This window comes from Xiphias gladius, chromosome 6 (genome assembly GCF_016859285.1).
Source record: "Xiphias gladius isolate SHS-SW01 ecotype Sanya breed wild chromosome 6, ASM1685928v1, whole genome shotgun sequence".
NCBI classification, from domain to species: Eukaryota; Metazoa; Chordata; class Actinopteri; order Istiophoriformes; family Xiphiidae; genus Xiphias; species Xiphias gladius.
In genome coordinates this window covers 4,813,522-4,826,807 of record NC_053405.1, presented here as the reverse complement: position 1 = coordinate 4,826,807, position 13,286 = coordinate 4,813,522, and the positions used below count along the sequence as shown (strand labels likewise).

The window sequence follows — 13,286 nt, the reverse complement described above, 5'->3', positions numbered from 1 at the left end:
AAGTTATGATGTTATTGCCGCAACCTTCCGACAAGGTCAAACTGTAGACTGACATCCTTATATGGAGGATAGGAAATGCAGGTCCGCGGTGCCTTTTAAAAGGCTATAAGGAAAATGCAACATCAAATCACTTAAGGGAGAGACAGCACAAGTTCAAGTGCTACAATGGTGAACATGGACTCCAATGCCAATGTCGGCACTGGCCGACACACATTTGACCGACCACAGCCTTTTAAATTTGAGCCTGACAGTCGTTCAGGGGACTGGGAACAGACAGGGGTGGGGAGAAACAACTGGGCTTGGCCAGAAGTCGAGCTGTTGTTTGAGAACTTCTAGCCAACTGGACAGTGTATTGGTGAGTGACTGGCATTATTTGAAATTTGTAGCGCTGAACCTCACCACTTCGTGTTTCTTTGGAAACGTTGCTGCTCTATGACAAATACTTTGGCTGGCGTTTGAAGTAGAGCTTAGGTCAGGAAGAAAAAAGATTCGATCCCTGCAAATTTAACCACCTCTCCTCGCTTCATTCCGGGCTGTGGTCGTCAGGACAGAGTCGCGCCATCTGCCTCTGATCTCACATTGGTCCAGTGGGTTTCGGCACATTTCTCCTTGAGATGAGATTCTGTTCCAATGTTCTGCTCATCCTTGCCCAATTGAGACACCTCTGTATTAAGAATTTTCCCAAATAAATCTCAGTCGGTAAAAACAACTTAAGACTGACAACACAGGGAATTATGTAGGTAAGACCATACCAGATAGGATTGGTGCCACTGTCTGATTTCTGTGAGTAATATTTGGCATTATGAATAAATCTGAAATTTCTTTGAGAGGTACGCAGATCCAATGCAAATGTAATTCACGCTCAGCCAGTTTCCAGGGTCAAAATGCTCATAGAGATCCAAGAATATCTATTTTTTAGTAGATCTGATTTAAATAGTGGAAATATGAAATACTTTGTTCAGAATATGGTTCAGAAAAAAACAACATTAAAAAAGCTACTTGACTAGACAGACTAAGAAAAGTAAATGCAATTTAGTGGTACCAGTTTAATTTCTGTTATGATGAATTACCCCGCTAATGAATGTTGTTGGTTTAGAGAAGATTATGAAAAGATTGTGGCAGAAAATTGGAAAGGAAGAGAAAAGAAAGATCAGAAAGTGGTTAAAACCGTCTCACAGGAGGGCTGTAATGTCAGTAACCTGGCGGAATGGTTCTATTTTTTATTTTTCATTTTTTAGCTTTTTGTTGGTGACTCCCCGCTCACCAGCTGATGCCACAGGCCGCCCCGCTGCAATCTGCCCATTGCCTTGGCTTCACCGATGCGGCTCTCCGCCCGGCCACGGTTACAAGTGCTGGGGCCTCACAAAGCGTCACCAAACACTGTGAGCTGAAAGCCGTCCCTCGCGCTGCACGTCAGTGTGTCTTTGACACGGCCCGTATATTTTATTCCGAGTCTACAGTTACATTATGCAGGAACGCAGCAGCGTAGATTAACATACAACACATTGGCATCGAGTGTCCAGGCCCTGACAGTGAAGTTCCCCAAGTCTGAACAGTCTTGACTAACACCTTGCCATCGACAGTACTCACTTCCTTTTCGCTACCGTGGTAACAGTGCCGGGCCATGAGAAAACAGTGACAGACTGTGTTTGAAGAGTAGCGAGACACGTGACGCCTGAGACGCGAGACCGTCGTCATGTATCAGGAACAACCCCCTGACGCCCCAGTGTGCTCAGAGTTACTGACGTCTGACATTGAAACTGTGGCATTCGGCCTAATCAAAACCAATAAAGCGGCTTATTGTGATACCCGCAAATAGCTTCAGCCCGCGGGGGGGGGGGACTACTACTAATCTCCCACAGCGAATACAATTGGTAGGAAATATTGCAATGTTCGGATTACGTGTTTTCTTGTTAAAAAAACCATCTGCCAAGTCACAAAATGTTGATATGGAACATATCAGTGAAATGTTAAGCGACAGCATATTTTTTGTTTGTCCTGCAGTACCCACTCCTGCAATACAATACCCACTCACGGCAACTAAAGCAGGATTTACATTTAAACTGGGCATCTTTTTTTAGTTCCATTTAACTGAAGCCTCAATCTTTCCCTGTCCTTATCCTAAGTGGTTTTGCCGCCACAGCGTAACCACAGACGAGAGTGGTTAGGTGGTGGCGGCCGCAGACCAGGATGGGAACCCTGGCCTGCGGTGTCAAAGGCCTACATCTTGCACGCCCGTCATCCAGCCCGAGCACCTCTCTTTGACTAGAGTGCTGTGTAAGCCAGGCAGCAATTATGTTTCCGCCTCAAAACATAATTAGAAAAAACAAATTAGTAGCATATAAACATAATTTCTAGGAGACGGGGTTGTGTAGCGAGCGGTTGTAGCTCTTGTGTCCTTATTTTAGTTTAGAATGACATTTAGCACATGTGGGTGCAATGGCAATCCATCAACATATCCAGGTACAAAACAGGAAACACTGGTAAAAATAACATGTTAGATTTAAGCATGAAAGTTCATAGTTTATCTTGGTAACAGTATGAGTGCCAAAATAATCTCAAAATTACAATCCAGAGCCCATCGATGGTAATCCTTGAAACCAGATGGGGTTTACCATCTCCCCCTCCCGTGTAGGACCACTGAAGGTCGGTCCCCTAAGCTGGCTCCCTTAAGTAATGACTTCTGTTGGATGTGGTTGAAAACTCTGAAGCTAGTAAGAGGACCTTTGAGCTGAGATACTTGAATTATGTTAGATGACATACGAGAAGTTAGATGTTTTTTTACTGCCATGAATTAGTGGATGTACGGAGTTCTTGTCTTCCGCATATCTTCGATGGATCTTTAATGAAAATCCCTATTAAATGTGTATTATGCACTTAAAGGTTTAAAAAAGTGAAGCGCTGGTGCTTTTTGGCTCCAGATTGAGGTCAACAAAGAGTCGAGATGGTTGGGGTATTGAGCCATAAAGACAGTAAGTGCATTAACTTTGTTTTCTCCATAAAATGTCCAAAACTAAAACAAAGATTTCCACTTTGTCCACAAAGCTTTTAGTCTTCCACCAGATTCAGGTTCAAAAAAACTCACTTATGCTCAAAATATCACTTTCCTAACTTTTTCAGCAAGTGTTCTAGGGCACAAAGTAAGAATTAATGGATTCAATTACAAGCTGAGCTGCTTGGATTTCTCTCTCCATATGGTGAAAATATTTTACTTATTTCCTGTTTAAAGATTTCAGGTTTTCCTTTCTGACACCTGGAAAGACTGCTCGGAGGAAACGGGACAAGCCGCAGTTTCAACCAGACGAGGCCCAATGTAGTTCGACTACCTGTAAAACAAATCTTTATTAAAGTGAAAGAATGAAAAGCTTAGTCTCCGCATTTTAATACTTTTATTTGAGCAAAAGACATTGTAATCTTTTCCCAACGCGCAACTCTTCCAGGTTACTTCTCTGAGAGAAGCACTTGTGTGTCTCTGCCGTCATTGCCTGTCTGTGATGAGATTATTCCCCTAACAAGGCAGCACATCCAGGCTGCTCTGTTACGCCTCAGGTTGTCTGATGACTCCAGAGTTGTCGTTTAAGCCCCTGGGTTATTATTAGCTGCCTCGGTACTCCTTTTTAAGGCACAATTTTCAGGAATAAGGCCATTTACAGAACGGAGTAGGATCAAGGGTTACCACGGGGGTTACTTTTTTCCAGTGTGGTAAACCCCACTGCCGGTGTGTGGAGTCATCCCCGTACCTAATTAGAGGATATTATCAGACATGTGACCAAAAACAGAATCTCCTTGCTGGGTGAGCTGTGGAAACTCTACTCTCTCCTTTTTTTTTTTTAATACGCATGCCCATACCCACGCCTCCGGTTAGTAAGCCAATCGGAAAAATATAAAACTTTGTCTCAGAGTCCTGACTATGTGGAAACAGTCCGAATATTAAGACAAGTTAAAGACGATGAGTGGCAGTGACGGCAGTCGTCTTCCGCAGTTTATCCAAAGTTGGCCAAGAAGTCCGGATTTTGTATAATTCTGAATTCAATGCCCATTTATGAAACTCTTAATGAAAACTGGGTCATTTTATTGTACAGGACAAAAACCATTTATTTATCACTCCTTATCCTACTGTACTCGGCACCTTAACTTACTAAGACTTTCGGTTAACACATACAGTATTTCACGCAACTATAAACTCTGCACAATCTCGTCTCAGGTACGGACACGTGCCAACAGCTTTCTGTCTCCCCCACTCACATCACATTTTTCTTCCTTGGTGTTTGGACTGCTTTATTTTTCTCCATAACATTTCAATACATCATCCTACCATCCTAAAAAAAGAGATTGCCCTTGGCACTAAACTATTTTGATCGTCTCATTACACTGTGAAATAACTTTTCAGTTCAGCCAAATACAGAAAAAAAATAAAGACAAAATGTGAGGATTAAAAAACCAGTGTTGACAGCGTGTTTTGATGGGAACAGTAACATTTCTTTCTCAGCTAAATGTACCAAAAAGTTCTGGATTTGCGCTTTAGACTCAGGTAGGCTTCAGAGTGCAGGAATCTAGGGCAAGAGTCCCTCTCCATCAGCAGGTAAACGTGTTTCTGGGCCTCGTCGAAGCAAGAGAGGCTGGGATCCTCCAGGGACTTCTCGATCTTCTCTCTAATATGGTGGTCAACATTGATCTAGAAGAAGCAAATAGAAAACTCAGGGTACATGATGTAAAATGAGGTGGAATTTCTACCAAGTATTCACATATTCGCTCAGTTTGTTTGGTCATTTTTGTACCAAATGAATGCACGAAGGTGCTTGAAAACATGACTGTTCCTTCAGAGTTAAATCCAAAACAACTAGAAAACATGACCCCCAAAACACAAGAGCTCCTTGCCAAAAGGAGATATATTTTATATATATAACTGTGAACCTCATCTTAACAGTATATATAAGTAAAAATAAGAACAAAACTTGCATTTTCCTTTTTCTTTTGCCTCATGAAAACCCAAAATGGAGCATAGTATTGAAGTGGTAACCATTATCTTTCTAGCGGAATGAGACAATATCAAACCAGTCTGTTAAAAACCATTGTTGGAAATCGTAGGTCTTCTTGTAAATAGTATAGAAAACCTACACAAAACGTAGGTTCAGAATAGACAGCGTATCCATCATAATGAACAGAAAACAAACTGAAGGTGTGTATAAAGGTAGGTGTATGGGGCTTGTCTGCACTGCGTGCGGTTTTCGATTTTTCTCTGTAAAAACAAGGACAATCATACGCATAGGGTTAAAAAAGAAGCATATAAGAATGTACAAGACATTCAGGTGGCCATTTTAAAAAAACAGCAAAAAAATAGCGAGTGTTTAATACACCTGAAAACACTTGAGTACAAGAATGTGCTGGGTGTTTGAATCTAAGCTCGTAAATATTAAATTACTTAAGACTTGAAATGCTCCCATTGGTTGAAATCGAAACGGATTCGATAGGTTTGAAGCGTTCACATTTGATAGGCCAATTCTCTGCTGGATTCAGCCCGGAAAAAATCCCTTTGAATCCCGCCCTGTAGTCAGAGGATGCCTTGTCACCTCAGTGCACCAGCACTGAGAAATGCACAGCATGTAACACACAGGGTGATGTGATATTTATTCGTCATCGATGTTGCTTTATTTCCTTTCCACTCATCCTTCCTGTGCTGACTCAATACTACTTTACCCTGTTTTTTCATATCGGATGTGGAAAAATGCTTTTCATATTTGGGACGCTGTCTAGCATACTAAAGCGAGCTGAAGAGGCAAAGAAAGCCAGAGTTTCTAAACTGTCCGCTGGCGCTTTGTCCCGATGTTTCGCCTCCTGCCGCGAACCACCAACCCCTTTTGTGACTGACAGGCTGACCTCTCTGCAGGCCGTGGGCTGGATGAACTCCATGTAGATCTCCTCTGCTTTCCAGCGAAGGCTGTCCGGTGAGGCGCTCGACCTAAAGTCTTCACATGCGAGCCAGAACTCAATGTTCTCTTCGCTGAACTCGGACTGCAGAAAAGTCCGGAATGCTGCTAAATACTCTGAGGGAAAGAGTTAAAAGCACTTGATTATTCATTCTCAGGGTCCATCGCTAGGGTAGATTCTGTGCACACTCAGAATCAAATTTAGAAAAATGATTTTAGACGGATTTCATTGATTATCATTTGTTTTGGGATAATTTATTAAAAGAAAATATACACCCCATGGTTTTCTTACTTTTATCCCGTAACACTTTTTCCAGAGTTGGGTGGAGTTCATGGTCAGTCTGCCAACTGTGATGCAGAGAGATTTGAGCATTAATTTTCACCCTGATGATATATTAATACACTGAGATATCTACAATAGTTTAACATAAACTACCTGAGTTTTGAAGGAGCTGGCTCGTCATTTATTTTTTGCACCACGAGGCCCTGGATGTCCTTCTTACGCCTCTTTCGATTAAGAACAATATCAATCCTGCAAAACAGATCAAGTCAAAACATAGTTAATTTGAGTTTCACATTTTGATTGAGTAAAAAGCAGGCATAAGCCTGTCCACCTCTTTTAAAACACTTCACCATTAGACTGTCTGGCTTACCTTCTGGGCCGCTTCACATTTTGCATCAGATCCCTAATTTCATAAATCCGAATCTTTGAAAACAAAAGTTTGGGCATTTTAACATCTCCGTTAACGTCCGCTGAAGGGTCACAGTGCTCCGCCGTGGTGTCTGTAAACAGGAACGTGGCCTCCTGTGCTCACCTTTAACCAAGCACGAAAAAGTGTAATAGCTATGACGCTGAGGGCCTGCTGGTACAGGTATCCAAATGCCATTCGGATAAGCATACAGACAGGCTGCTCTTTAGACTCACTTACTGCTGTCACTGACTCACTGCTGTAAAATTCCAGTGGAAAAAGGATTTATTTGACTCTGACTAATGGAAAATGGCCATCGGTCTTGACTCTGTGTCGTGCATGTTATGTACATGGACACGTACATCTTAATGTGTCACACTGTCTGTATATAGAGTTTCTGGGGGCACTGAACGAAGGGCTAAACTCTGGATGATTCATGGAGCCAGGGCTGGGCATTAATTAAGGTTGGGCCATATGATGATATACACCATGAGAGTCACACCATAATACCTCGTCTCTACTATAGAACCATTTTTTAGCGATGTATTTATTAGCATCTATGGGTGTATTAGGTAGGGATTGTTAAGAAGCATCCAGATTTTTTAGGTATTTGTTGGATTAGCAAAAAAGACATTTCTTTGATTCGTGATACAGTAACTTTTAAATAAAATAAAAAAACAGAATACAAAATAAGACAGTATAAACAAAAAAGAGCATAAAAAGTTAAAACAAAACAGGTTAAAAACAAGGTTAAAATGGACAAAGTAGAAAATGCTAAAAGTCAGTTTTTAGCAGTGATTTAAAGGATAAGTCAGATGATCTTCTATGTTTTTCTTATTGTTTTTCTATTGTTTTTCTTATTGCCTGTTTAGACAAAGTTTGGTAAACAGTAAGTAGGTTAGCTTAAGCCTGGGCCACACAGCCTACCTCACTTGCACGTGTAGTCTACCTTCGCTGAACTGCCGCGGCTCACGTCTGCCAGCCCTCTCTTTCTATACTGAGTTTGCCTTTGATAATGGCCATCAATAATAATAATAATCATGCCCCTTCACCTAATGTTCCGTGGACTTACTGACATAATATAATTATAGCCTACATTGGGTTTCTGCTGTGACTATATAGTAAACATGTAGCCTCCATTTTCTTCTTTAAAACCAAGCAATTGCTCAAATTAAATTTGTATTTTTTTCATGTCTGTGACATATTCAGATATAGCATAGACATTGAAACTACGGTGAATGCAGCCACTGTAGTTTATTTCGAGTCAATCCCAATTTCACCGTCCTGCTGCTTTAAATACTCCCTGTCACAAGAAATCCAGACTGAAAATCGTCTCCACTAAATGCTCAATTTACTGCTCAATTTACTGCTCAATTTACTGCTTTTTGAGTAATATTTGGGAAAAACTGCAGCGCCCAGCTTTTTTCTACGAAATTATTTAGCCCTTTTTAAAAAAAAAAAAAAAAATCTAAAATTTTGTGACCCATTTTAAAAGATTTACATCTTTAGTAGGAGTGAATGAGCTTGGAGCTGAGAGTCACAGACAAGGCAGGGAAGTTGGAAATTACGAGAGAGACTTTTAATGCATTGCTGGTTTTGTTTTTTTTGGTGGAATTTTTTAAACAGTAACTAAAATATAGAATGCTGCTAATCTCATCTTTTAACTGAAGCGACAGATCCAGCAAGAATGGGAGTGATGTGGTCTTATTTCCCAGGGTTTGTGTATTAATAACCCTCCGGCAGCATTGTGGATGAGCTGGAGGCCAGCAATCGATTTATGGCTCAGGCCTGAGGAGAGGGAATTAGAGTAGTCCAAGTGAAAGGAAACATGAGCAAGGACTACTTACATGCATACGGTCTTTCAACCTTAGTCATGTACGTAAATAAACATGTTATATTTCCCCCCTTGTTGCATTAAAACATTTGTACAAACCCCTATGGCACAGGATGAAATGGAAATTTTATAGCATGCTCAGTGCTTTTGTTTGAGTGGGTGGGGGTGTTTATGTGGGTTTGAGTGGTGCTTTACAGGAGTCCCTCGGGGGCCTCACTATTATGCATAATGGCAGGTTTGTGGTTAACGGAACACTGAAGTAGGTTTATTCAAACTTTCTTCGCTAGAACTACAGGAGCTGCACATGTGAGGTTAGGGAGTTGACTTCCCAGTGGCCGACACCCTTAATATTGCATGCTTGATTGAACAGTACTTTCATCAGGGACTTGAGAAAGTTCAGAGTATGCAAAAATATTTCCGGTAACTCAGCGTTCACAGTGTCATCATGATCAGGTCACCGAGCTTGCCAAACGGACTAATGTTACGTAGAGCGTCAAATGTGGGGAGTTATGTATTCACTTTTATTCTCTAAAGCTCTCTGTCATGACGCTCACTGTAAGATATAAACTATACATTTTTTTAAAATCAGCATTGTAATGTAGCAAAAACGACATTTTTCGTTTGGGGCAATGTCGTTTAGCCTTTTGAAAAAAAACAAAAACATAAGAGAAAAAGTATAAGTAAACGATAAGAAGAATGCCAGTTTTCAATTGTACATCAATTGTGTAGTGTTCCCCCATTGTGTGCAAGCTGGTCCTAGAAGTTAACACTCCAGTAAACCCAACCAAGCAACATTAAAATGTCAGCCGCAGACTGCGTGTCAAACTAACTCTTGGCGCTAACGTTAGCTAACCTAGCTACAGCTGTTGTTTCAACATAAGTTGTCCGCTGTCTGGAAATAAGTGGGCTGCGTTTGTCTACCTCGGCCTGCCTTATTGTTTGAAAGATAACTGAGCATTTAGTGTGGTATATCTGCCACAGTTATCACTGTAAACTACAAATTTGCCGTGCTGGAACGAAAAAGGCGGGTGACAGGTGCAGCAAAAATGGCGAACGGGCTTCGTTCGTGTGCTTGGCTTACTAATACCCCTTCTGTTTGCGAAGAGTGGGACCACGTTTGCCACAAAACCTGGCTCTTCTGCTCTCAAAAAGGGTGATGATACCACGTGCCAAGTCTCACACGTAATATGGACTTATTTTCTCATTGACTTTATTGAAGAATTACAACATGTTGGAGCTGATTTCTCACTCTTTTCACCTTTTTTGCCTCAGCCACGAAGCAGCGGTGGCACTGATGAAAAACTGCTTCGCATACGAAAGGATTTTCTACATGAGAAGACAACATCCCCAAGGTCCCAATGAGGAACTATCCTTAACGTGTTCTCGTGGCAGCTTACGGCTTTGTTCTTGTATGTAAAGGAGTGCATACAAAATTTAAAACTCATAAGCTAAAACATTGAAAACCAGTAACTGGTTTTAAGAACACTGAAACCAGTTACTGGTTTTAATGTTGTGGCTCATCGGTGTCAGTGCATCGTCTGTGTAATTGTCCATACAGGTGTATGGGTGGCTGATGGGTTCATGTGGAACACCTTGTGGTCCTCGCCTCTCTTGTCCTGATTGGTCTTTGCTGATAGTCTGATAGCCTATGATGGTCCTTTGACTGAAATGTTAACTTTTTATGCACAGTTTCTAATCGTGTAACTTTTTACACATAAAAATAAACGTACTCGTTTTGCATCTCTTGAGCCTCTTTTACTTTTTCTGGCAGTGTGTGGGCAGTTTTTCTATGAATGAAACTGAGAAATGCTCACAGTGAGGCATGTAAATTATCCTGAATAACTGGAACAAGAAAGACAAGTTGCTTTGAGTTTTCGTGTTGGCTCCTGTACTTCTGCCCATTTTTTTTTTTTTTTTTTTTTTTTTTCTGGGAAAGTTCTTGATGAACCTGCGGCCATTCTGAGATATCTGAGACAAACAAGTTTGTGAATTTCCTAAACCTGTCAGAACTGCCGCAGGTGCGGCTAAACTGCACTTACGTATATTTGTGGTCTTGTTAATAATAGCGCCATTGTCCCTGACACACATTTAGCAAGTGGCCAACCACCTCCCTTATGAAATAACCTATTTTTTTGGTAAATGTTTTTCTAACGTGTAGCCTGTTATTTACCCTGCTTGGACTAATTCATGTTGTTTCTCAATGAAAATGAAATGCAAATGGTATCATAGACCGGAAAGGAGAGCATATAGAAGCAAAATGCAACAGTTAACCACCTTATCTCAGCGATCACTATCTGTTGAGTCATACTGTGTTTCATATAAAGTGTGCTGTTTCATTCATGTGTTTACTTTAATTCTAGACTGTGCAGATGACTCCCACGATTTACTTTAGCAGTCTGAACACCGATTTTTTTCGGCTTCTGACCCTTTACATCCAAGCCATTCCTGTTCGTGACACTGTGACACAGGTTGCGTATGTAAACGAGCCAGGAACAGTTCATTTTATAAGTTCTTAAGTCCTGCAGAGGTACAGTTGAGAAAAATCTGAAAAAATAAACATAGATATTAGTAGCAGAAACTACTTTTTTTCTTTACTCTGCTGGCTTCGTAATTATCTCGTGAATCGTAAGATATATTTTGCAATCCCTCTGGGGGGCCCACACTCCGGTGTTCAACGGTTTATACTTAGTACAGTGTATAGATGTAGGCCTATAAATATCCACCATTAAGAGAAAGGATTTTTTTCCTTTTAAAACGCCATACAACGAGAAATATCTTCGGATAGATTCCTGGTGGTTTCTATGCAGATGACAGTACAGCACAGCAAAAATGCAGGGTCGGGGCACTTCCACTTCAATGGTTGCCAGTGACATTTCCAAATCATTGTGGCTACACGGCTTTTCCACTTCGAGCGAGTGAGAATACCTTTAATAAACTAACAGACACTTGATTCAAAGATGAATGGATGAGTCATCATCCCTGGTCACACAGTGGCTTGATTTCCTCTTTCACGGTGGTTGGCAGACTAGTGGAAATTGTTGATGGCTACTGCTGATACCAGATCAGAGATCATTTAACAGAAAAAGTGTGCTTTCATTTATTTGAAATAATAACACTTAGCTGAAAATGGTGTAACATTGTGAAAGACAGTCTTTTAATGGTCACACTTCAATTGCACAAAAAGCCCACACACTTTAAAAAAAGTTCACACTGATATTCTTACCACAAACAATCAGATTTCTGATTTATTAGCCATTTTATTTTGAACATTTTCCCGTAGATATAATTTGTTTCGACAATGTCTTTTTTTACCTCAACTCTGGTGGCATCCAGTACATCGATAAATGCCATTAACCTTACAGAGTTCTTACCTACTAGTCTAATGATGGGAGACACTAACATGAAAGTTTAAGAACACCGGTACATAGTGCATCTGTTAATGATCTAAAATACCTGGGAATTTAGCTTTCCCTCTTTAAAGTGTCTCTAATTATGTGTATCTTTCAGTGACGGTAACTAAAATACAGCAATGAAGTCAACATTGTAGCTCTAACAAGGCGGCCAAGTAGCTACAGTAAATGTAAAAAAATTAAAAAACGAGAAGTGGCCCAAGTTGAGTATCTATGCGGTATTTTGTATCACCTAAATTAGAGTAAAACTAGGGTCTGGTTCTCTACAAAATCGGGGGCAGTCCATTCTGCTTTTGCATTAGAAAGTTTCTATTATTCTACCTTTTTTTTTTTTTTTTTTTATGTAGATTTTCATCTCACTTCCAGTTTACTTCAGATAGTATAAAATAAGTGCTCTGACTGCATTTACCCAGCTCTGTTCCAGTCCAGTGCAGCTCATAAAAAAAAAAAAAAATCAAGATACAGTATGAATGCCAGAGTTTTTTCTGTGGTGACAGCATGATGAAGACAAAACCAAATGAGTCATCTTGACATCAGCATATAAAGAACATAACATTTCACTGACACGTAGTGGTTTTAAAAAAAAAAAAAAAAGTCTTCGGACAAGCACAAGTTGTTGAACTGATATTAACTGAACCTCTTAACAAGCGTTCTTTCGACATTAGCACAGGAAGAGTAGTTTTTAGCCACGTAATATGCTGATCACGTTGTAGATTCACTTGCTCCTCTGGATTACACTTTGTTTCCCTTTACATTTCATTTCAAGTGGACACATCGAAGGAAGATCATACACACCCGATGCACTATCAGCGGCTGACTGTGGGCCTTATTACACATGTCACTATTTATAGTTTAGGTGATTTTTGGATTTATAAAAATGAAAAACGTGCTCATCTCACGCGGCCATGATGAAAGCCACCTACTCTACAGCCCCTGGGGAAAAGAAGATTTTCAAACGGCTTTAGACACGGTGAAAGATAACGTCTTAAATGACCCCTAGCTTGATATGTGTGTCTACTGAGGACAGAAAACAGAATTACCGCCGTTTGTGTGTGCGTTTGGACAAAAGCCTCCGCTAAAAGAATAAGTGTAAACACTCTGTAGCATCCTAGCATTCTTTTTTGGTAAGCTAGACATAACACTCTGTGGGCTTGTACCACAGGCACAAGGACGGACTTCTGCAAGTTCTACTAACCTGCTTGTTCTGGAACTTTTGACTGTATCACACTGTCTTCAGTGGCAGATAAAGTTTGGGCAGTTGTCCTTAAAACCGTAGAGGTTCACACTCCCCATTGCTCTGAGCACTTTTACGACATCTAAGCCAGTCCGGCTTTATCTGTTGACGACGACTACGTGATACGGTCGAAGGCTCCAGAACAAGCGGACCCTAACTGGGGATTGTTTGGTCAGCTGTTCTTCTCGACTG

At 40.7% G+C, this 13,286-nt stretch overlaps 1 protein-coding gene across 1 annotated transcript; it reads right to left on the bottom strand.

The window, feature by feature from the left end:
* Positions 1 to 4,489: 4,489 nt before the first annotated feature.
* Positions 4,490 to 6,657, bottom strand: si:ch211-117l17.6 (regulator of G-protein signaling 21). The gene is made up of 5 exons (XM_040129166.1): positions 6,581 to 6,657; positions 6,364 to 6,459; positions 6,220 to 6,275; positions 5,878 to 6,044; positions 4,490 to 4,675 (listed from the first exon to the last, which is right to left on the bottom strand). Exons 1-5 carry the CDS (start codon positions 6,655 to 6,657, stop codon positions 4,490 to 4,492), a joined length of 582 nt encoding a protein of 193 aa, XP_039985100.1.
* Between the last annotated feature and the right edge of the window lie 6,629 nt (positions 6,658 to 13,286).

What these genes read in the sequence shown, in the direction of transcription:
- si:ch211-117l17.6 (XM_040129166.1), bottom strand. Translation starts at nt 6,657, where the DNA reads ATGCCCAAACTTTTGTTTTCAAAGATTCGGATTTATGAAATTAGGGAT. An exon ending in AATGTGAAGCGGCCCAGAAG is followed by an intron (nt 6,460 to 6,580) that starts GTAAGCCAGACA and finishes TCTGTTTTGCAG; the next exon opens with GATTGATATTGTTCTTAATC. An exon ending in AGCCCACGGCCTGCAGAGAG is followed by an intron (nt 4,676 to 5,877) that starts GTCAGCCTGTCA and finishes TGCTTCTTCTAG; the next exon opens with ATCAATGTTGACCACCATAT.